This window comes from Schizophyllum commune, assembly GCF_000143185.2.
Source record: "Schizophyllum commune H4-8 unplaced genomic scaffold SCHCOscaffold_7, whole genome shotgun sequence".
NCBI lineage: Eukaryota > Fungi > Basidiomycota > Agaricomycetes > Agaricales > Schizophyllaceae > Schizophyllum > Schizophyllum commune.
This window is the reverse complement of record NW_026089544.1, coordinates 385,673-405,075: the sequence shown is the minus strand read 5'-3', so window position 1 is coordinate 405,075 and position 19,403 is coordinate 385,673. Positions and strand designations below refer to the sequence as shown.

Below are 19,403 nucleotides of genomic sequence, written 5' to 3'. Positions count from 1 at the left end.
GGTCGACACGGCGCTTTCCTTACGTGCTTCTGAATGCACGACTGAGCAGCAGGAGATATATTGGGGGATGGGCTACGACGAGTCATAATATTATGCTCCTGGAATCAAGCTGCTATACATCTGAATGCAACATCGTACATTGTTGGGCGTAAACCACGCCATGAAGCGCTGCGCCGAAATTCGGGAGTCCATCTCCTGGTAAGCGGAACTCTGCAGCTTACGTGCCTCCAAATGAGTGTGCATCGCGTTCTATAGACCGTCTGCGTCCCAGGATTGTTTCGAACGGTTCTTGCCGAACTTCAACATAAATCACATGACCAGCATCAGAAGACGCGCTCTGACGGCACGTGTCATATACCTCTTGCTCCCGACCATTACCACCAGCTCATCGGCAACGCCATTCGTGCGGGGCCTAGTCGTAGACTGAGGCCCGATTTTCAGCTCAAGCGCCACATGATCACAAAGTGCTCGTCAGGCATGCAGATTGACGGGGAGTGTTCAGCGCCTCCGCCCTCTGTTGCGCGATTCCTCAGTATGCTGCAGCCCCTTCTCCCCGCGTCTCTGCGGAATCAGGTAAACGTCTTCATAGTGCCAGTAGGCTTGAGGCTCAGATGCTCCGAGTAGATGCCATCATCGGTTTGCCCGAGCATACGCGATATCCACGAAGAGCGCATCCGCGGCGGCAATGAATGCTTCGCGCCGGATGAGACCTTTAGCAAGGACGAACGAAGTCTTATCGATAGCATTCTGTCTTCTGCGCTTCATCAGGCCGCATTGTTGGACAGATGCAGCGGCGACGCGGAGCACCCTAGAATTGTCTCGCCGGAGGTTCTCAACATGCTGTTCATAATCCTGCGCCACGTCTTCCCTGATCATGAGCAATGGTAAGGAGTCATTGTTCGCCATTTACGGTTCATCGATAATGATTCTTCAGCACTTCGGCCCTATACGCGGTCGCGAGACCTCCGCAAACCGTACCGGAGCGCCCCGTGCCTTGCTTGTACAGAAGGGCGGAGATCATAGTTCGTCCTATCGCAGACGAGTCTGCGCAGGTTTCGGCTACAAGCCAATCATCTGGCTCTGGCTCGTCCTCATCCTCGACAGACGATGACGAGGATGTCAGCGGCGAAGAGGAAGATTCCGAAGTAGGTGCCCCGTCTCCACAGCCGCGCAAAAAGCTAACCGGCGATCAGCAGAAAGATGACGAGGAAGACTGCACTGACGACGTCGACGGGACCGATGATGCCGACGATATCGATGAGGCTGACTCTGAGGACAATGCAAGCAACGATGGCCGCTTTCACAAGCGCGAAGTCATCGGAACCCCGCAACAACTTCTGTACACGGGGAATCTGAAACCTCAGTGCCCTTCCCTGGCCTGCGTGGCGCAAGCACATGAGCTGCCTTCCCTTCTGACTAGCGCCCTGTTCCACCGACATGCTCTGGGCGTCAAGGGCCCACTCGTTGGCATCTCCTACGAGAAGACGAGCCCGATAGTCCATGTTCGTGTTGCCTGGCTCGAGGAAGCGGTGCAGGAAGGCAATGATCTTGTGAGTTGCACCTCGTCTTTCCGGCCAACGTCTAGATAATCACACCTGTTAGCCAATAGCGCACTTCGTCCCCAATGACATCGGAGACCGCATGTCGGAAGTGGACTTCAGACATCCGCTTGAGGGACTCGGATTAGCGCTATTCCTGTATCGAGCATCACGTCCATGGGAACAAGGCGGAGATCAGCCCGCAGAAGCTCATCGGTGGCGTTGGCGAGCTGATCTCGAGGTCGAGACAATGCTGCGAAGTGTCGATTACTCTCGCGGTGATTGCATCTCCATGTGGGCCGCTGGTGTATATAATGAGACCATCGGATGGTAAGTTTTTTTTTGGCACCCCTCCGCATTCCACCCAATAATCTTGAACTGTAGCAAGTATAACGACATCGGAAAAGGCGTTATGTCGCGTCGCTCGTGAGTCTCATCGCTCTTGACATACGCTCCCTTCATTGATGTTGGGCATCAGGCAGGCAAAATCAAAGTCGCGCGACACCTCCCCGCAGCCGGCTGAACACCCTCGGCTGCGATCCAGTTCGCGCCAAAGGAGGAGTGTACATGACTCGCGTTCCGAGGGATCCGCAGAGGCGCCTCAGCCTCGTTCTAGCTCTCGCCACGGGTCGCAAACGCAGGTGTCAGTGCACGCGCGTTCAACGAAGGAGACTTCAGCCCAGACTGGCACCTCGTAAGTGTCAAGTTCTGTGCAGCGTGGCGATTGTTGAACCTCGCCAGAATCGAGGGTCTTACATCTTCGAGCGACGAGCTGGGACGGGACAGATCGAAGAAGTCGCCCAAGTCCCCCTCTACCACTGCAAGCAAGGTGAGCGGAGGCGGGAAAACGTGAGTCTTATTTCCTACTCACCGAAAAAGTACTGATAGTTTCCCGCGCAGTTGTTTCAGCTCCTCTAGGTAATTCCCTTCGCCGCTTCACACGAAGTTGTGTTCTGACATCTATGCAGCTACGTGAAGAACAAGACCGACAGCAACATTCCTCACACGCAGCGCTACTTCGTGTCCCGCGGTGTCGTCTTCTGTTCCGCACGAGATGGTCATCCCTTGGGTGAAGTTCCGCTCGCATACAAACAGGCGACTGCATTGCTGTGGTTCTACGAGAAGACAGGGCAGGTGTGTTGTATGTTTTCTACGGTAAAGGTGTTACTCACCAGTGTTTTTACATGCACAGACGCTTTATAAGAGCATATGCACTGAGCAGCATCGCCTTCTGGCAGAGTTGCTTAATGCCCAGCAGATGCTGTCTCACACTTTTCTCGGATACATGGTCGCCGGTGTGCAGCCTGTCATTGAGCGGTCCATATGTGGGATCCTGCAGATTGTCTGGCTGACACGTATGCTGGATGAAACCAAGAATGTCGTCGTCAAGGGCGAGGATCAGCATGCCCGCCAGGTGCGCAATGAAGCAACATACCGGCATTTTTGGGACCAGCTATTCAACCTCGTGGTCGCTAATTGCCGCAGCTCTGAGGTCGGGTACGAGTGCGTCTTTCCTTTTTTACCCGATTTTGCCAGTCGCTGAACACCTCTTAGGAGAGAAGCACACTTACGCTACTCTGAGTATGTCCCTCCGAGCAACCTCGAAGGGGACAGGCCGACATACAATAATATCAGCCGGATGTACGACCTCGTGCATCCATACAATCCACGCGACGCAGCTGCCGACGAAAGATTCAAGTACTGGCAAAATGGCCTCAACGACAGCACCAATCCGAGTACCGAGCCGCGCGCGGGTTGGGCAGACAGCATCCTCTACTTGATCATCGAAGACGCTTTCTCGACGAAGGAGGCGGCTTCGAAGGTGTCTATCTGGTCCCCTAGTCTGCTTTCCGAGAAGGACAAACCTGACGAAGAGCGCGACCTGACTGATGACTCGGGCGCGCAAAAATACGCTGCCCATGCTTTCGCTTGGGATGCTAAGCGTGCCCCAGTGTCAGACTCAGACCGCGCGGCGTATCAAAGGGCGATGCACCCGGACCGGAATCCCTACGCGACTTCGGCAGACACGGTCGCTCCGTCCCCAAACCTCCTAGATCCGACTGCATCGGGCTCGATCCCTGAACCTCCCCTTGACGGTTCAGATAGCAGGCAGAGCGGTACTCCTTCGGTGCACTCACATCCAGGGGCTCAGAAGAAATCGTTGTCAGCGATGCTTCGGACCAAAAACCTCTACATTCCTCTTCTCGCTTGCGAGTTCAAGCGCTTGCTGAAGCTGTGGACTGCCGCGGCGGCGACAGATCAGGAGCGTCTGTATCTCGTTGCCATCTGCATCTTCATCCGCCTGTTTAATTGCCGATTCCCTGTCTTCGGTCTCGTCACCAGTGGCGCTCGTGGAGTCCTTTCTTGCGCATACAACGAAATTATCCACGTAGAAACTAAGCTCGACAAGAAACCACCGCTGGAGGAATATACTCCGGTAAGGCTTCCTTGACTAGACATCACGAAGACATCTAACTTGTTACGAAGGCCATCTTCATTGCGGATCAGGAGGCCGTGCAGGTTGACCTTCGCAAGCCCTTGGACGCGCTCAACATGGCAACGTTCATTGCGTATCTCGTTATCGTGCACGCTCCTCGCATCCAGAAGCTCTTCGAGAGTGTCAGCGAGGTCGACGACTCGGTTGCGGAATACCTTCTGGACCGCCGCACGAAGGACCTGCCTACGCCTTTGCAGATCGCCCGCAAAATGGGCCCCGCGGACGGCAAGTGGCACAAACAGCCACCGCCGAGGAAGGATACCAAAGGCGCGGCTAAAGCGCAGCGGAAGGAAGCCACGCCCTCCGAGCTGGATTCTATTGCTGAGGAGATCGTTGATGATGAGTAATTGTACAATGTATCTTGAAATCCGTCCCTAGGAATCGGACGCGGCTAGTCATCTTTGTGCACCTTGCTTGTGTTTTGCATTCTAGTAGTGCGGATCCATGTCCGTGAATGAATACGTAGGTGGAGCAGGCGCGAGACAGCCCATGCGACCATCGTCCATCATCCGTGCGTACCTGTCGTGCTCGGGCTTGTCATGTAGACGACTGCACGACGACCATGCCACTCATGATCCTACCGCTGCATCGACTTCGCATCCAGACTCCTCGAATCCTATTGCACCCACGAAAGCCTCGGGATTGCATATTGCGAACACAAAGACGAGGAAGGGGCGGCCAGTCGCTGGTTGTCATGGACTATACGAGTGATATGGAAATCGTTATCTGCCGTCATTCTGCGAGCTGCCATCAATAGCCAATTCAACATACAGCCTTGTTACCTTTCCAACAATATGGTTTCCTTTCCGCATTGACAAGGATAAAGAACATAGTAGCTGACCTGGGCGCCGTTTCTGTGTCATCAAGACAAGTTGGGTAAGATATCACGAGATATGCAAATGCAGCGGACGAAACGCAGACGGCATTACCCTGACTCGGAATAGAGGTACATACACACGACTTCAGAAGAAGCGAGCTAAAGTTCACTGCTCCAGCTGATCATCCGGAGTACACAGCCGGCCCCGGGACAGTGTACGCCGTCGGGACAGGGTTGTAGATGTTGACAGTGAGGCCCGGGTCTGTAAACGGCATTAGCACCTACTGAAAAGTACGCACAGCGTCGAACGTAGACAATCACCATCAGGAGAGACGTATCCCGGAATCGACACCTTCGACGGCGAGCCCGAGCCACCACCCGTGATCTCAATCTGCGCGCACGAAATGTACCATTGCGGCGCGCCCGCGACGTGGAGGCCAATCTGCTCAATGCGGGCGAGGTACTGGAGGTAGGTAAGGTGTCAACCTCGTCGCTATCACCTTCCTGTCGCCGAGATGTAGCTCACCTGCCCACTGGGCACGCTCGCAGGGATCGTCGTCGTCAGCTGCGCGGCGTTGAAGTCCGTGAACGTGAACGAGGGCTCGAATTCGGCGCCCCACTCCGCGATCTTGAACCACGCATCGCCGGAGCCGTCCCAGGAGGCGACGTCGCCGGGGGCTTGGCCGAGGTAGATGGCGGCGGGGCCTTGGTGCTGTGGTAGCGAGTCAGTATGATAGGCGAAGATGGAAGAAAGCACGGCTGAGAGGCGTGCTCGAACGGAGGCGCTACGCACGTAGATGGTGTTATCGAGCTTGAACCCGACGGTCGAGCCCGCGGCGACGGTGACGGTCTCAGAGGCAGCCCCGGGCGAGACGTTGCAAGTGATGTCGGCCGAGGTAACGTCCGTGACCGGAGAGTTGTTCTGTGAAGGCAGGTCAGTCGCTGTCCAGCTTCTGAACAAAGGGATCTTACGCACAATGGGCTGGCGCACAGCAGCCTGGCTCTCCGCATCGCCCGCGATGAGCGTGTTCCAGATGTCTGCAAGTGTTCTGGTAAGCTTCATACTAATGCAGGCTGAAAGGAAGTATACACACAGTGCGCGGAGACGCTCTGCGCCAAGGCAGCGGCGGCGACGAATCCTGCGGTCTTCATGTCTGATACCGACTGAGAGGCTTAGAGAACTATCGTTCAGTGAAGCTCCCGGCCCCGAACGCTCTTATATACCTTGACCTCTCAGCGGAAAAGGCGCGGAGATTCAAGACGCACCCCGTTGCCGCAGAGGCGCATCCATCGGTTGCCTTTCGCGCACATCACACCTGCTTTTGCGCATGCCTCTGTGCGTTGCGAGAGGCAAATAGGCATCCCCGCGCACGCAACAAGCGTCTGAACAGGCGCAGGACACGCTCGGATCGTCGCCCTCGGTCCGAGTATTCTCCTCGGAGAAAGCTGCCCATTGAGTCGCGGACCACGGTGGGCAGCGGCGTCCCTTGTCGAAGCGGGCGTCTATTGTGCGAAGCCTGTTCTCCAGTCGCGAGAGCGTGCTACCCAGTCGCTAGACCGTGTTCCCCACTCGTCGAAGTAGATCACGGGGATTATGACGCACCTGGAGCGAATTCATCTTCAGCATCCAAGGTCCGACCAAGCCTAAATTCAGGGAGACCATTGACCCTCGGCAGCGCGGGGCCAAAGAGCATGAAAGAGAGCAGAATTGCCTGCGCCCGCTCGGGGGCGCAAATCCCCTGTTCCTGGGCGAAGAACTTCTGCAATAATTCGGATTGACCCTGTCAATGACGCAGACTGGCCCATACAGCGGATAGACCAGCGAAGGTCAGTTGCGAGCTGACTGACGCACTGACGCACAGGCTGCCATTGAGGTATTACCCATGACAGAGTAAGGCGCAATTGAGTCAGCCATGGCGGGCGTGGCGGACAAACGCGTTCAGTAAGACGGCCGAACTGCAGAGGGTATCGTCTTGAAGATGCAAACGAAGGGGAGAACTCGAAGGTATATTGCACGAATGGCGATGAGGTCGGGTACTTATTATAGGGAAAATAGACTGCTGGAGGCCGAAAAGGTAGTCCAAGTCGGGGGAGAATCGGATCGTCGAATGCGCATGGTATACAGGAATGTGCAGGAGCCTGGGCTTGACAGTTCGTCGCGGCGTTCGCTAGGTGACATGTTTCGTGGCGCAGGCATCGTCGCTCACAGCTTCGCGGTCGCCCCCGCACCGTCCTCCAATGCGCCAAACGACGCCGGTCCATCATCGCCCGCTAGCGGCGAGCCCCCTATGGGCGAGGCAGGCGTCACAACGAGCGCGGGGGTGGTAAGGCCCGTCGGGGTCGTCGAGGCGTCGGCGACTTTCGTCTGCGGTCCGTTCGTCGGCGTAGCGGCAGGCTCGGGAGCAGCGGGTGAAGCAGGCGCAGATGCGACAGCAGAGGCTTGCGCCTTCGGCGTGTTGAGGTGCGCCTCGATCCATTGGGTCACTTCGTCGATGACGCGCTCCTTCATGCCGTTTATTTCGTGGTGGAGTTCGTGGTAACCGCCCTATGGGTGTGATCAGTATAGGATTGGGGCGAAGGAAGCGAGTTACCACATACATCAAAGGGAACATAAGTCTTGTCGACGTCGGCGGGTAACAAGTCAAGGAAACGTTGGGATAGCTTGGGCGAGGTAACCTGACAGCAGAAGTCAGCTTTTAGGGAAGCTATTGGCACGCATATACCTACGGGATCGTCGCTTCCATGGTAAATCAAGACCTGAGGATGCCTTTCAGCTGAAGCCGTCTAGCCAGCGAAGATGTGTACGTACCGGCAGGTCCTTAGGCCACGACTTGTGATGGTGGCTCAGTAGATTATCGCCCTTCGTGGGATCAGCAAGGAGCCGTTCGGTGCAACTAGCATTGGCATACCTCTGCAAGCATCTCTCCCACGCCCTTCAGAGTGCCTGTCGGATGAATGAGGGGATCTTGAAGCACCGCGGCGTTGGCTTCTGCATCGTGTGAGAGCGTCTGGCGGAGAGCTTAGACAAGAACACAAGCGAGTGGTGGGGTATACGCACCTCTGGTTCGACCTTCGCCGGTATACTGAACCATGGCATGAGCACCGCAGCCTTGCCACCAATGTACCGTATCAACTTCGACTTGGGGCTCGTCAACCCGACAAGTGGACTGGACGCGATGACGCCGGAGAGCGTCTTGGAACCCGCAGACCCGCGACACGCGTAGCTCAGCACTTCGCCACCCCCCTGCACGTCTATGAGCACACTTCTCGCGTGCCGCGTTCTCCACGCACCATGGAGTGTCCAGAGAGGAATACGGGCACGCCCGGAACGCGCTCGCGCGCGACGCCGAGCACGAACTCGATGTCGCGCATCTGGAGGTCGATCCCTGTCCGCCCATAGCCCGTCCCTCGGCGTACGCCCTTCTCCCCAAACGCGGTGCGTCCGAAGCCGCGCTGGTCAATCGCAAACACGGCGATTCCGCGCGCCTTCAGTTGTGTATGCGTCCATGTGTACCGGCCGACGTGCTCCTGGAAGCCGTGGATGAAGACGAGGAGCGCTTTCGGTGCATCGGGCTTGTAAAGGCGGGAGTAGATGTGGATGGGGTTCGGCGGGGGTGTCTGAAGCCAGTCTTCGGTGTAAGCCTCAGAGGACATGGTGGCTGGGACCAAGAGTGAGCTCGCTGTCGGCTGTCTGAGACGGCGGCGGCGCGATCACGTACGGCTCCATGATCACAGTCGGAACCGTTCTCCGCAGGTTGTCCGCGTCTTCCATGGCGCCGAGGACTGCGTCGCTGGTGGTGTGAATGCAGCAGCGCTATACACTACGACGCTGCGAGAGGGTCAGGAGGAAGAGTCGAGCAGGCACACGCGCTCGAGGTGAGTTACTCCGCGGCGCGCGCCCGAACCCCGCAGGTCTGTTATCTACCCTCACCCGCCGGGCACTAGCTGACCTTCTGTGAACAGCTAGGTGACAACGAACTGAATGGTAGCATCGCACTTCGACTGTTACACCTAATACAACGCCCTGCGCAACGACTAGTCCGGCGTAGAGCGACATCAACTCGCCTGTACTATGCATCCAGGCTTCCCACTCATACATACCGCGGTGTACGTCCCCCATCTGCTCTTACCTGTAGATCTGAACAAGCGCCTCGCCTTGTGAACCCCAACGTGTCGCTGCACGGCGTGGATTGCCCATCTGACCCCTACAATCGATCTGGAATCGATGCTGGCCCCCAGGTTTTCGCCGCAGAGCACGACGCCCGCGACACAGATTGGCGCTTGCTACAGTTCACTAGAAGCGGTGGGGAGATAGCCGGTAAGGCTATATGACCTGCCTGCCTTTCGTCCCCAGTGCAATCGCCTCGTACCGGGAGGCCGGATCTCATACGCACTGCCACGGCACGCCTATGGAACGCTACTTCCTCGGGCTTCCCGCCTACCTGGTCGCTCCATAGTTCACCATACTTCCCCACGGTCATCCCCCCGGAGCTACAACATCTGACCGTACGTCCAACGAAATGTGGTGGCGCACCGACTAGCCATCCTCTCCCGCTCAACGCCCTTCCGTCCAGGCCCAAGAGACCCTCTCATGAGACGTCCAACCTCTGCCTGTGACCCGTCGTAGGCGCATTGCCGGGCACCAGTGAGCCCATCCGCGCCCATCTTTATCTTCCTCGGCGTGATGGATTGTGATGAAGATACGCGAACACGTTGAGGGGGCGTGTAGGCCGCCGCCTCCTCATGTCCGGCCGCTTTCGTCACTGCACAAAAGGCTGTCCGCAGTCCTGACCCCTTGCCCCTCCCGCCTCCCGCCATGATCATCTCGCCCGCGACGCCATCCATGGGTATGCGCATGAGTCCGTCCGCCTACGCGCCATCGCCGGCGCCCACCTACATCCGCCAGCTCGATGGGGGCAACACACTACCTTTCCGTGCCCCGAGTGGATCGGAGTTCCAGGTCGAGCGCCCCCAGCGACATTCGCGTCGCTCAATGGCGCCGCAGGAGCCCGTTCCACAATTCGGGCAGGACGATGGCGTTTTCCGGGAAGACATCTCGGCGCTGCTCGCTGCGAAGTCGCGGCCTTTCAGTGTATCTGGCCGTATACCCATCGATCCCGTGCAGATGCAGCTCTTTTTCCGGTCTGCAGTGCGTTTCCTATGCTCTTTCACCCGACGATTGCTGATCGGCACCATCAGAGCGGGATCACCCACTCCCTCGACTTCCCGATCGACGTCGACTACGACTCTCCGCCCGCCCTTGACGTCCTCATCGCCGCATGTCGACCCCATCAAACGTCCGATCTCGATGACTACACCGACTACGAATCCCTCTTCTACCCTCCCAACCTCCCGCTCACCACCTCTCTCGAGATCGCTAATCACCCCATCCTCGAGGCGCTCCGCACCACGCTCTTCCCCTCCCTCTCCGCCGGCCAGTACCTTACCGCCGTCCGCGACAAGCTCGAAGTGATCGTGAGCCAGGGCCGCATGGGCCTCCAGCCGTGCTCCCTGCGCAACGATGGGCGCGTCGCCACGATCGCGGTCACGCTCCCGGTGCGCTTCCGCGGCGGTGCGCTCATCGTGCGCAGCGCGGACGGGACGGAGGAGCGCTACCACGGGCGCGGCGGGAAGAGCGGCGACCTCGAGTGGGTCGCGTTCCTGTCCGACTGCGAGTACCAGGTCGAGACCGTGGCGAAGGGCTGCCGCGTGTCGCTCACGTACGGCGTGTACCTCAAGACGTTTGGCCCGTCGGGGCCGGACCCGCTCATCCACCCGAGCGACAAGTTCCTCGACCTGCTCGCGCCAGTGCTGAACGCGGCGCGCGGCCGCCAGATCGCGGTCTACCTCTCGAACGACTACGACGTCAACCCGGCGCAGGCGCTGGCGGAGTCGCTCGTGCCAAATGTGCGTGTTTTCAGAGTTTCGCACTCTCGCTTGCTAACCGTACCGCAATCCAGCTCAAGGGCGGCGACTCGCTGCTCTACCACGCGCTCAAGCTCTACAAGCTCACCCCCGAGCTGCACTGGGCCGCGGGCTCCGTCATCTGGCCCATCGACCGCAGCGTCGAGATCGCCGAGGAGGACCCCGCCATGAAGTCCCGCAACCGCCAGACGTTCAACCCAAATCGGACCCCGGCCCTCCGCGGCGCCTTCAGCGTCTACGGCGGCGAAGACGACACCGACTCCCTCCGCATGCGCATCGAGGAGAGCGGCGCGCTGCCCATCGCCGAGTCCGACATCATGATCCTCAGCGAGTGGGACTCGGTCCCGCCGGTCATCGGCAGGCAGCGCGTGCCCGTCGTCTCGAACGGCGAGCTGCAGATGCTCGTCGTGAACGTGCTGATGGTCGCGTTCGTCCCCTGAATGAATGTATGGCTGCAAGACTGCTTTTTCGCGAACCGTTCATCTGTACTAATAGCTATAGCACTGTACACATACATACGCACGAGGCACCTACACTGGAGATACGGGTTTCACCTTCAATTTATTCTGGATTTTTATGAACGACTGCTCAAGATTTCTGAGCATCCCGGTGTATCATGGCGCTCCAGTTGTCTCGCTAGCTTGCTTCGCGTTGTCGTGGCCATGGCTCAGCCTCTTGTACAGGGAAGGAGTAGTGAGGGAGCGGAGATGAGAGGGAGGGAGGGGTCACTCAATGCTCTACATCCCCTCTTCCTCGGTCGCTCTGTGATGAGGAGAGATCGTCTGTGACGAACGTCGGGAGCAGAACGCGGAGATGTTGAAAGAGTTGGAGGATTGCGACGGACGGAAGGGGAAGAAAAAAGGAAAGTTTGCTGGCGCGGACACAGGAAGGATGAGGGAAAGCCGGCTGTGGCGCATGACATTGAACAAACGAGATGGTAGTACGACAGATAGCAGTATGACAAACACAGAGCAGCAGCCGTACGACAGACATAGCAAGTAACAAGGCAACAAATGAGTAGATCGTCCGAGATTCAGAGGACTCCCATCCCGCCGTCGAAATCGAAGCTGGCACATAGGGTCAGTAGGAGCGGGGAGCGAGGGGCGAAACCGCATACTTTGAAGGAGAACGAGCCAACCGTTGAGTCCATCGTCGGCCAGTGCGAAGAGCGCACATGTCTGCGAGCGTGTCAGCGATAGTCAGAGAGATACGCGCGGATACTCACCTTGAAGAGGAACGCATAAAGCGTCAAGGGTTCAGGCATGATGACTATAACGCTTCAACGCACATCCAGCTCGAGTCCAGACGCCGCCTCCACTACTCCTCACGATGCCCCCGATCTTGCAGGCCACCGCGCATGCCAGGAGTGAGAAGCGGGGCCAGGCGGATGACATGGCGACTTGGACTGAGGTTGCCCCCAACCCCCAAGCCGCCCGGCCATAACCACCAACCCGTGCCCCCACATACCCGACTCCGATGAAGAACGCCCCGAGGGACGCCTCGTACGGGGAGCTTGCCAAACAGTCCACGATTTGGAAAGGGAGAGAGCCGCCGGATTATATACCCATGGCGGAAGTAAAAGGTGGCAGTGCGCCCACAGGGGCTTGTTTGTTGACTTTCGCGGCGCGTGGGTGCTTGTTTGGCACTGACGCGTGACTGTGGCTGTGCGGCCACGTGATTTCCGGACCGTCAGACCGCGGCCATGTTCCCGACCGTCATCTCCACGCGTACGCCTCCTCCGGAATGCTACCTCGACACACAATAAAATCATCATCTCTGTCGATATCCTTGCGAGGCCTGAGGAGGGCGATCGACTGAATTTTGGCGCGACAATGCAGAAGACGTGACCGAGTCCTTACAATTTCCCCGGCCTGGAGCGCTTTAGTCTCTGCAAGCGCTGACAGATGCCCTGTGCGGCTTGGGTGCTTATGAAAAGGGATCCACGCTCTGTCTGCACAATGAGAGTGATGGACGAGGGGTGAATGTCACTAGATGAAGGAAGTTTGACTCCGCGAGCAGGCCGTATGTTGGTAATCTCCGAACCAGACTGGGCACGCGGCATATGACCGTGGATTGTTCCCCAATGCACTCCAAGCTACACAATGGTAAATCTACATTTTCTGGGCGACGCTCGAGTGGCGAAGACAGGAAAAGCAAAGTACACACATGACAGCTAAACCCGGGTAGCATCAACCCGTTCTGCTACTCTCGCGTGAGCCGCCAACCATGGACGGTCGACCGCACCTCCTCGGCGCCAGGGTCTTCGGGAAACATTGGCTGGAGAGAACGAGTCAGTGATCGTTCGCCGACTTATATATCAACCACGACGCCGCGGATATCGCATCTCGCCACCAGGCGGCCGTTCGCGGCGCGAACAGTAAGGTACGCACCGGAAATCTCTCCGTCAGTACCTCTTCGCAGAGCCAGCCACGCGCTCGCGCCTTTTCAAAAAACTTCATGTCTCTGTGGGAGAGATGCGGACGGTGGTGCGAGTAAAATACGAGGACGGAGGACGCCGCTTCGGAGGACGTCTTTGCCAGGCATTGCTCGCATGTTTTAAGGAGCGCGTCATGCTGGGCGAGGTATTAGCTGGCGGTGAATATGACGATGAAGAGAGAAACTTGCTTGCGAGTGATTGAAGATCAAATCCGAGAGGATGATCAGGTCGAAAGCTTGGCTATCGGCGGGTAGCTCGCTTAGCAGCGGTGCTACTGGAGTGCCCCATATGTAGCCCTGCCGAACTAAATTCAACGAATCGGATGCACGATTTTCATTCTCACCTTCACCGCTACTCTCGAAAGCTCGTCCTCAGGCAGATTTTGCTTGGCGTTGTAGCTCATATTCTCTACGAGCGGCGCATCTGGGTAATCCGTAAGGACGACCTTGATCCCAATGAGGTTAGGCATATGTCATTTAGGTATCACTCACCCTTCTCGCGCCGTTAAGCGCTGTAACGAGACTCGGAAGGCCTCCGCCTGCGCCAAGCTCGAGAACATTGCGACCCTTGTAGAGTTCTTCATGCGTGTCGAGATATGTGGCAAACGCGCGTGCCGCATTCCATCTGCCCCAATTTCATCAGATCATGGAATTATACTGTGTGCAAACCCCTCACAGGTAATGACCCCAAAGAGGGTGGTCACCTACAAGACGGATGTCGATTTTACGCCAGCCGCTAGTACCGACCCGAGACGAGTCGCGCTCGTATGTTGTCACAGTAGCGGGCGGAGTTTTTGGACGTGGAGGTTCCTACTCAATTTAAATTTCGACATATGAGGGATGAGATTGAGAAAGTGCTTACTGGGAACATAGCATCCAGGTCCAAAGTCCCTTCTGCGTCGTCGTAGTCTGACATCGGACCGTGAGATTCCGAGTGTATTTGTAGCAGAGGTGGAAAAGACGAGATGTGCGTCTCAAGTCGGACGAAAATAGTTGCCCGCCAAGAGAGACCCGGAAGGGAGGTGGATATTCCAGGAAGGATGAGCGTTCAGGTTGAAGTTGATCGATCATGAGCGGCCCGCCCCGGCGCCGTCGCTCGCGTGCTCGGAGCACGTGGAGGGCTTCGGGTGAAGCCGAAATCCGCTGCTTGCTTCCTTCGCTCACGGCCTATTGACGAGTATAGCTCAGGACCATGATAGCGAGACTGTTCTCCTGAAAGAACCAAGAGCTCTAGATATACTTGGCTCATTTTCTCATCCAACGGCTCGGGAGACCAGCGGCCCGCCTCCATCCCCAAGGGGACGCCGTACTGTGAGCAGGACTGTCAAGTGACCATCAAGTATGCAGCCAAGTCCTAGTGTCGGTGCACCCGTGATGATCTATTTGCCCCCTTTACCGAAGCGGAACAAAAAGCGCAGGCCTGCAGGTCAGACGGAACGGACTCAACTGGGGCGCCACCGACTACAGCTCGGAGGACACGGATTTTTCTGGCATATCTTGTGCGCGATCGACGGGCGCCTTCTTGCTGTAAAACCACTTCATCATTCCCCACACCCCCATCCCCGCATGAGGGGAACATTTGTGGGGTCGGTGGGCGCACTCCACGGGACCTTGTGGGGGCGCTGCGCTATATCCGTACCTGCTCAAGCGACCTCCGTCATCCGTCCGTCGCGCCTGATGTGATCTCACCTCCCCCACCGGACTCGTTGTTTCCAATCGCCTCCGGTTCTTCTGTTGGCCCGCCCGATCCGCGGGATGATTAGCGTCCGTGCGCGCGCCCCAGCGCGACGCGTTTATAACGCGCGTCTCCACCTCCGGGCTGCGGTGTGCACTTCCGCCTCTCCCTTCGAAGTGTACCCCGCAGCTCACTCCTACCGCCCTTCCTCACTATGGCCTCGAGCGACGAGAAGAAGGTCGAGTGGCAATCTGAACACATCGAGCAGTACGACAGACGGAACGAGAGTCGCGGCAATATTCAGAAGTGCGCGTCCTTGTTGTCGTGACAGAGCCTCGCTGACATCCCTTCAAGTGCCGCAGTCGATGAAGCGCTGAAGACCTTCGGCGACGAGCGCATTGAGGTGACCGAGGAGGATAACAAGCGCATCTTGCGTAGGACCGATATCCACGTCCTCACGGTGCGTCATCAACCCTGGGAGACGCCTATACTTGCTGACATCCTGCATAGATTCTATCCTGGGTACGGCTCTCCTTGCACCGCTTCAGCCTTCCCTGACCGAACCCTCTATCAGGTCTACTGGCTCCAGATGTGCGTCCCTGCTTCTCCATTCAGTCTACATTCCTCACTTTGCTACAGTCTCGACAAAAGTATCTTGGGCTACTCTGCGACGTTCGGCCTCAAGACGGATGCGGTGAGTTTGTCGGTCTTTCGCCCTCCGCCCTTGCTCATGCTTCGACTTCTTAGCACCTCACTGGCTGTGAGCGAACGGATCCATATTTACCGACATCCTCTCATACCAGTTATAGCTCAATACTCCGTCGTCGGGTCCCTCAGTGCCGTCGCTCAGCTATGCTGGATGCCCGTATCCAGCTACCTCATCGTCCGTTGCAAGCCGCGATGGTTCATGACTGTATGCTTCCCTTCTCCCCGCGCATGACGTCGTATCCTGATCGAGAATATAGCTCCTTGTTTTCTGCTGGGGCGCGTAAGTGACGTTGTATATCCCCCTTTCGCTTCTGAGTCTCACCAACTGCAGTGCCTGCTGCGGCATGGGCGCGAGCCACACCTACCCTGCCCTCGCGGCCACTCGCTTCCTTCTTGGTCTTTTCGAAGCGGCATGCCTTCCTTTGTTTGCCGTCTTGACCTCCATTTGGTCAGTCCGTTTATCTGTGCCTATAAGACATTCAGGACTTACAGCTTATGATCAACAGGTATCGTCGTGCCGAGCAACCTCTCCGCGTCTGCGTTTGGTATGGTACAAACGGCATGGGCACGATCATGGGCGCGATCTTCGCCTATGGCTTCGGCCACGTCCACAGCAGCACGCTTTACACATACCAGATGATCTTCATTTTCTGTGGGCTGGTGCGTAGTCTGTCTCTCACTGCTGGACATAAGTCGCCCACGTACTAACCACCCTCCCAGCTCACCGTCCTCACCGCGCCCGTGGTCTACTGGAAGATCGACAACAGCGTCAGCGACGCACGCTTCCTGACCCCCGAGGACCGGCACAAGGCCGTCGAGCGCCTGCGCGCGAACAATACGGGTACGGCGGCGAACAACGAGTTCAAGTGGGGGCAGGTTTTTGAGGCGCTGCTCGAGCCGAAGTCGTGGCTGTTCTTTTGTATGACGCTTTGTGTGAAGTGAGTGGGAGGTTTTCTGTTCGTCTTCGGTGAGGTTTGTCGCATTGTGGGATTCGTCGCCTCGTGGGATCCGTTTCCTCGTCCAATTCGTCTCCTCGTTAAACTCGTCGGCCCTTTGATTTGTCACCCATGCAATTCGTTCGCCATGCATGCTCACCTCTTCCCCCAGCGTCGGCGCCTCCGTCGTCAACGTGTTCGGCCCGCTCATCCTCGGCGGCATCGGATTCGACAAGTACAGGACGACGTTACTCAACCTGCCCCTTGGCGCGATCCAGATCATCGTCATCGTCTTCTCCTCGTATGCTGCATATCAGTGGAGGTACAAGGGCCCCGTGCTCGTAGGGCTCAGTCTTGTTGTGCTTCTTGGGCTTATTTTGCTCTACGGTGAGTATATCTCCTTTTTACTTTTCGATCCCCCATTCGAGCTGGTGCTAATTCCTCCCAGTCATCGAAGAGTCCAACACCGGCGTCCGCCTCTTCGCCTACTACCTCCTCGCCTTCCTCTTCGGCATCAACCCCCTGATCGTGTCCTGGATCGCTGCGAACACGGCGGGGTCGACGAAGAAGAGCGTCGTGCTCGCGATGTTCAACATGGCCGTGGGCGCGGGGAACATCATCGGGCCGTACCTGTTCACGGAGAGCGACGCGCCGTCGTACCATAAGGGCTTCAAGGCGTGTATGGGCATCTTTGCGGCGTTGGTGGCGTTGACGATGTGCGTGTGTTTCCATCCGCGTGTATTTCCATCCGCGCGTTTGGTCCCTCTACTGGTGGAGGGCGAACAATGCGAGGTGACGAAACTGACGGGACCCTCCAGCGCGCAGATCTTCAACATGATCGCGCTCAATAAGCTCAAGGCCCGCGAGCGCGTGAAGAACGGCAAGCCCGCGAACATCCGCGACCTGTCCATGGAGAAGAAGTACACCGCGCACGTCGAGGAGGTCAAGGACGATAGCAAGCTTGAGGCGTCGACCACTGGCGCGGCGCTCGGCGAGAACGCGTTCCTGGACTTGACGGATAAGCAGAACGACGAGGTGAGTGGGGGTGACCTATACTTCGGAATGGGCTTTGCTGACCACTTCGATTCAGTTCGTGTACGTTCTGTGAATGGCGCGACGGCCATGCTATCTGAGTGGCTCGACGACCTTCATGCCTTTGTATGTGATACTGCGGTATCTTGTAACAACAGGTTGCTTCCTTTTGTAACACTAGTCGGCCATTTGGCGTCAACATTCAATGGCTTCAAGTCTTGATCATGTTCTTTGAAATTTCGAAAAGCATAAAAACCAGAATCGATATGTCAAGGTTTATAGATTCGATGACTTACAAGGGCGACGTATACGGCAAACATTGGACGCGTCGTGCGCAACCAGTGTGCAGTCGACCGCGTCGCGTAACGTGACCGGGTTCGATAGCCGGAACTTGCCGGCCGTGGACCGTTTGCATCATCGAGACCCATCAAGACCATCGAGCAACCATCGAAGTCAATACACTACTTCTTGTCACTATCTCTCACCTCGAGGGGATTTACCTTTGATTCATATCTGACCAAAGCTTCGCTGACTTCCTAATTTCACCATGGCGGAGTCTCGAGTTCATCACGCAATCGATCTCCTCAAGGACTTTACCGTTCCCCCGGACAGCGCTGCAGACAGAATCGCCCAGCTCTGCGAGGAGCAAGTGCGCGACTCGTCGCCGAAGCGGCACTCTATATCTCATGGGGACACGCCTGGACTGGAGGCCTTCCTCTGGTTCTTCTGGTCTCAGCTCTTGCAAGCTGTCGAGCACTCGGACTCGGATGCCTTCCACACGCGCGTCCTCGACGTCATGACTAGTCTGAAGGCGCACGAAAGTCCGAAGGACTGGTGCGTGTGGGGGAACACCCACGCGGGCTGGCACAATCTCAGCCTATTTGGCCCGAATGTTCGGGAAAGTCTAAATGGTGAGCGCGCGTCGCGATATATTCCTCCCTTCTCAACTCACCCACGTAGGCCCCACCGTCCTCGTCTCCGGGAAGCACGTACCCACAGCCGAGTGGACGGCCGAGGAGCGCGAGCTGCTCGCTGCGGCCGAAGCACCTCACAGCGCAGACGAGCGCGCGCAGGCCTTCGTCACCGCAGGCAGACGCTACGTCTCGCTGCACAAGTTCCTCGCGCGCGCCTGGGCCGCTGATACCTATGACGGCACTGAGCACGCACTTTGGGTCATGCGCGACGCGTTCGAGTACGAGCCAACCAGCGAGCACTACCACAAGATGCCGCGCGCGCTCGCGGTGGAGGCCGCCGCGCCGTGGGCCACGTATGCTGCGCGGCGCATGCATAAGTGCAGGGAGATATTAGGACCGAAGGGGAGGGAGGACTGGGAGGAGAGACTTGGCGCGCCGGGACGCAGAGGGGAGAAGTGGGACGGAGTGGATGGGTACGATGCAGCACGGTGGAAGCTATGGAAGGATGGGTTTGCGGAGTTCTTGAGAGAGGAAAGGAGTCAGAAGCTGCAGCATGTGAGGCGGTCGGTGGAGGTAAATCTTTCTGTCGTGGATTTTGCAAGCTGTAACTGACTGCTCCCCCTTAGGCGGCCCTGATAGCGATGGACAACGCGGAGAGGGATTCATGATACTACTCAGGTTTTTGTATGAAGACCAATCATGGAAATAGGCACGTTGTACTTGTACTCTTTATCGCTATTCTGAATACATTTCATCCGCTCGCTGTGCCACCTGTATGCGGTAGAGTCAAGGTGTGTTCTGTCAAATCAATGAGTTGGCGAGCAAGAGATCAATGTTAGATGTTGAACCCGCGCCGAGGAGGCAGGTAAAAGGTCCTTTAGCAGATGAGGGCGACTCTAAGATTGCGATTTTGTACCTCAGATGCG

The 19,403-nt window shown here is 57.2% G+C and overlaps 9 protein-coding genes across 9 annotated transcripts; 4 read left to right on the top strand and 5 right to left on the bottom strand.

The window, feature by feature from the left end:
- Positions 1-370: 370 nt before the first annotated feature.
- SCHCODRAFT_011488 (uncharacterized protein) lies at positions 371-1,226 on the bottom strand. The gene is made up of 4 exons (XM_003031456.1): positions 1,194-1,226; positions 935-1,145; positions 625-884; positions 371-573 (listed from the first exon to the last, which is right to left on the bottom strand). The coding sequence occupies exon 3, from the start codon at positions 874-876 to the stop codon at positions 631-633; it is 246 nt and encodes an 81-aa protein (XP_003031502.1). The 5' UTR covers positions 877-884; positions 935-1,145; positions 1,194-1,226; the 3' UTR covers positions 371-573; positions 625-630.
- A 2,482-nt stretch (positions 1,227-3,708) lies between these two features.
- On the top strand, positions 3,709-4,382 carry SCHCODRAFT_02504705 (uncharacterized protein; the record flags this gene model as incomplete). The annotated part of the gene is made up of 2 exons (XM_003031054.2): positions 3,709-3,975; positions 4,026-4,382. 2 exons carry the CDS (start codon positions 3,709-3,711, stop codon positions 4,380-4,382), a joined length of 624 nt encoding a protein of 207 aa, XP_003031100.1.
- Positions 4,383-4,896: 514 nt separating this feature from the next.
- Positions 4,897-6,031, bottom strand: SCHCODRAFT_01190128 (uncharacterized protein). Its single transcript, XM_003031457.2, has 6 exons — positions 5,947-6,031; positions 5,829-5,890; positions 5,646-5,774; positions 5,379-5,564; positions 5,174-5,315; positions 4,897-5,114 (listed from the first exon to the last, which is right to left on the bottom strand). Exons 1-6 carry the CDS (start codon positions 6,002-6,004, stop codon positions 5,035-5,037), a joined length of 657 nt encoding a protein of 218 aa, XP_003031503.2. The 5' UTR covers positions 6,005-6,031; the 3' UTR covers positions 4,897-5,034.
- Positions 6,032-7,055: 1,024 nt separating this feature from the next.
- Positions 7,056-8,506, bottom strand: SCHCODRAFT_02506712 (alpha/beta-hydrolase; the record flags this gene model as incomplete). Its single annotated transcript, XM_003031458.2, has 7 exons — positions 7,056-7,397; positions 7,451-7,528; positions 7,580-7,609; positions 7,662-7,712; positions 7,762-7,860; positions 7,911-8,096; positions 8,144-8,506. 7 exons carry the CDS (start codon positions 8,504-8,506, stop codon positions 7,056-7,058), a joined length of 1,149 nt encoding a protein of 382 aa, XP_003031504.1.
- Positions 8,507-8,668: 162 nt separating this feature from the next.
- Positions 8,669-9,184, top strand: SCHCODRAFT_02580239 (uncharacterized protein; the record flags this gene model as incomplete). Its single annotated transcript, XM_050343905.1, has 2 exons — positions 8,669-8,764; positions 8,816-9,184. Coding segments are annotated over 2 exons (465 nt in total), but the record flags the coding sequence as incomplete, so codon positions are not given.
- A 219-nt stretch (positions 9,185-9,403) lies between these two features.
- On the top strand, positions 9,404-11,386 carry SCHCODRAFT_02627981 (uncharacterized protein). Its single transcript, XM_003031055.2, has 3 exons — positions 9,404-10,001; positions 10,052-10,759; positions 10,813-11,386. Exons 1-3 carry the CDS (start codon positions 9,669-9,671, stop codon positions 11,215-11,217), a joined length of 1,446 nt encoding a protein of 481 aa, XP_003031101.1. The 5' UTR covers positions 9,404-9,668; the 3' UTR covers positions 11,218-11,386.
- Positions 11,254-12,238, bottom strand: SCHCODRAFT_02627977 (uncharacterized protein). The gene is made up of 3 exons (XM_050345441.1): positions 12,003-12,238; positions 11,895-11,955; positions 11,254-11,844 (listed from the first exon to the last, which is right to left on the bottom strand). Exons 1-3 carry the CDS (start codon positions 12,039-12,041, stop codon positions 11,507-11,509), a joined length of 438 nt encoding a protein of 145 aa, XP_050199489.1. The 5' UTR covers positions 12,042-12,238; the 3' UTR covers positions 11,254-11,506.
- Positions 12,239-12,826: 588 nt separating this feature from the next.
- On the bottom strand, positions 12,827-14,246 carry SCHCODRAFT_01190125 (uncharacterized protein). Its single transcript, XM_003031459.2, has 7 exons — positions 14,076-14,246; positions 13,890-14,023; positions 13,706-13,838; positions 13,558-13,659; positions 13,403-13,510; positions 13,168-13,350; positions 12,827-13,054 (listed from the first exon to the last, which is right to left on the bottom strand). Exons 1-7 carry the CDS (start codon positions 14,127-14,129, stop codon positions 12,980-12,982), a joined length of 789 nt encoding a protein of 262 aa, XP_003031505.1. The 5' UTR covers positions 14,130-14,246; the 3' UTR covers positions 12,827-12,979.
- Positions 14,247-15,102: 856 nt separating this feature from the next.
- Positions 15,103-19,145, top strand: SCHCODRAFT_02506251 (MFS general substrate transporter; the record flags this gene model as incomplete). The annotated part of the gene is made up of 18 exons (XM_050343172.1): positions 15,103-15,194; positions 15,243-15,348; positions 15,399-15,410; positions 15,463-15,479; positions 15,528-15,582; positions 15,636-15,648; positions 15,698-15,801; positions 15,854-15,876; positions 15,928-16,044; positions 16,103-16,256; positions 16,317-16,534; positions 16,704-16,918; positions 16,980-17,247; positions 17,350-17,566; positions 18,198-18,397; positions 18,440-18,474; positions 18,524-19,050; positions 19,104-19,145. 18 exons carry the CDS (start codon positions 15,103-15,105, stop codon positions 19,143-19,145), a joined length of 2,415 nt encoding a protein of 804 aa, XP_050199488.1.
- Positions 19,146-19,403: the final 258 nt, after the last annotated feature.

Coding starts and splice junctions, on each gene's coding strand:
- SCHCODRAFT_011488 (XM_003031456.1), bottom strand. CDS start 876: ATGATCAGGGAAGACGTGGCGCAGGATTATGAACAGCATGTTGAGAAC.
- SCHCODRAFT_01190128 (XM_003031457.2), bottom strand. CDS start 6,004: ATGAAGACCGCAGGATTCGTCGCCGCCGCTGCCTTGGCGCAGAGCGTC. Junction 5,565..5,645: donor AGCTCGATAACACCATCTAC/GTGCGTAGCGCC, acceptor TCGCTACCACAG/CACCAAGGCCCCGCCGCCAT. Junction 5,316..5,378: donor CGAGCGTGCCCAGTGGGCAG/GTGAGCTACATC, acceptor ACCTACCTCCAG/TACCTCGCCCGCATTGAGCA.
- SCHCODRAFT_02627981 (XM_003031055.2), top strand. CDS start 9,669: ATGATCATCTCGCCCGCGACGCCATCCATGGGTATGCGCATGAGTCCG. Junction 10,002..10,051: donor AGCTCTTTTTCCGGTCTGCA/GTGCGTTTCCTA, acceptor CGGCACCATCAG/AGCGGGATCACCCACTCCCT. Junction 10,760..10,812: donor CGGAGTCGCTCGTGCCAAAT/GTGCGTGTTTTC, acceptor ACCGCAATCCAG/CTCAAGGGCGGCGACTCGCT.
- SCHCODRAFT_02627977 (XM_050345441.1), bottom strand. CDS start 12,041: ATGCCTGAACCCTTGACGCTTTATGCGTTCCTCTTCAAG. Junction 11,956..12,002: donor TTTATGCGTTCCTCTTCAAG/GTGAGTATCCGC, acceptor ACACGCTCGCAG/ACATGTGCGCTCTTCGCACT. Junction 11,845..11,894: donor TTGGCTCGTTCTCCTTCAAA/GTATGCGGTTTC, acceptor CCTATGTGCCAG/CTTCGATTTCGACGGCGGGA.
- SCHCODRAFT_01190125 (XM_003031459.2), bottom strand. CDS start 14,129: ATGTCAGACTACGACGACGCAGAAGGGACTTTGGACCTGGATGCTATG. Junction 13,839..13,889: donor CCTCTTTGGGGTCATTACCT/GTGAGGGGTTTG, acceptor AAATTGGGGCAG/ATGGAATGCGGCACGCGCGT. Junction 13,351..13,402: donor TGATCTTCAATCACTCGCAA/GCAAGTTTCTCT, acceptor TACCTCGCCCAG/CATGACGCGCTCCTTAAAAC.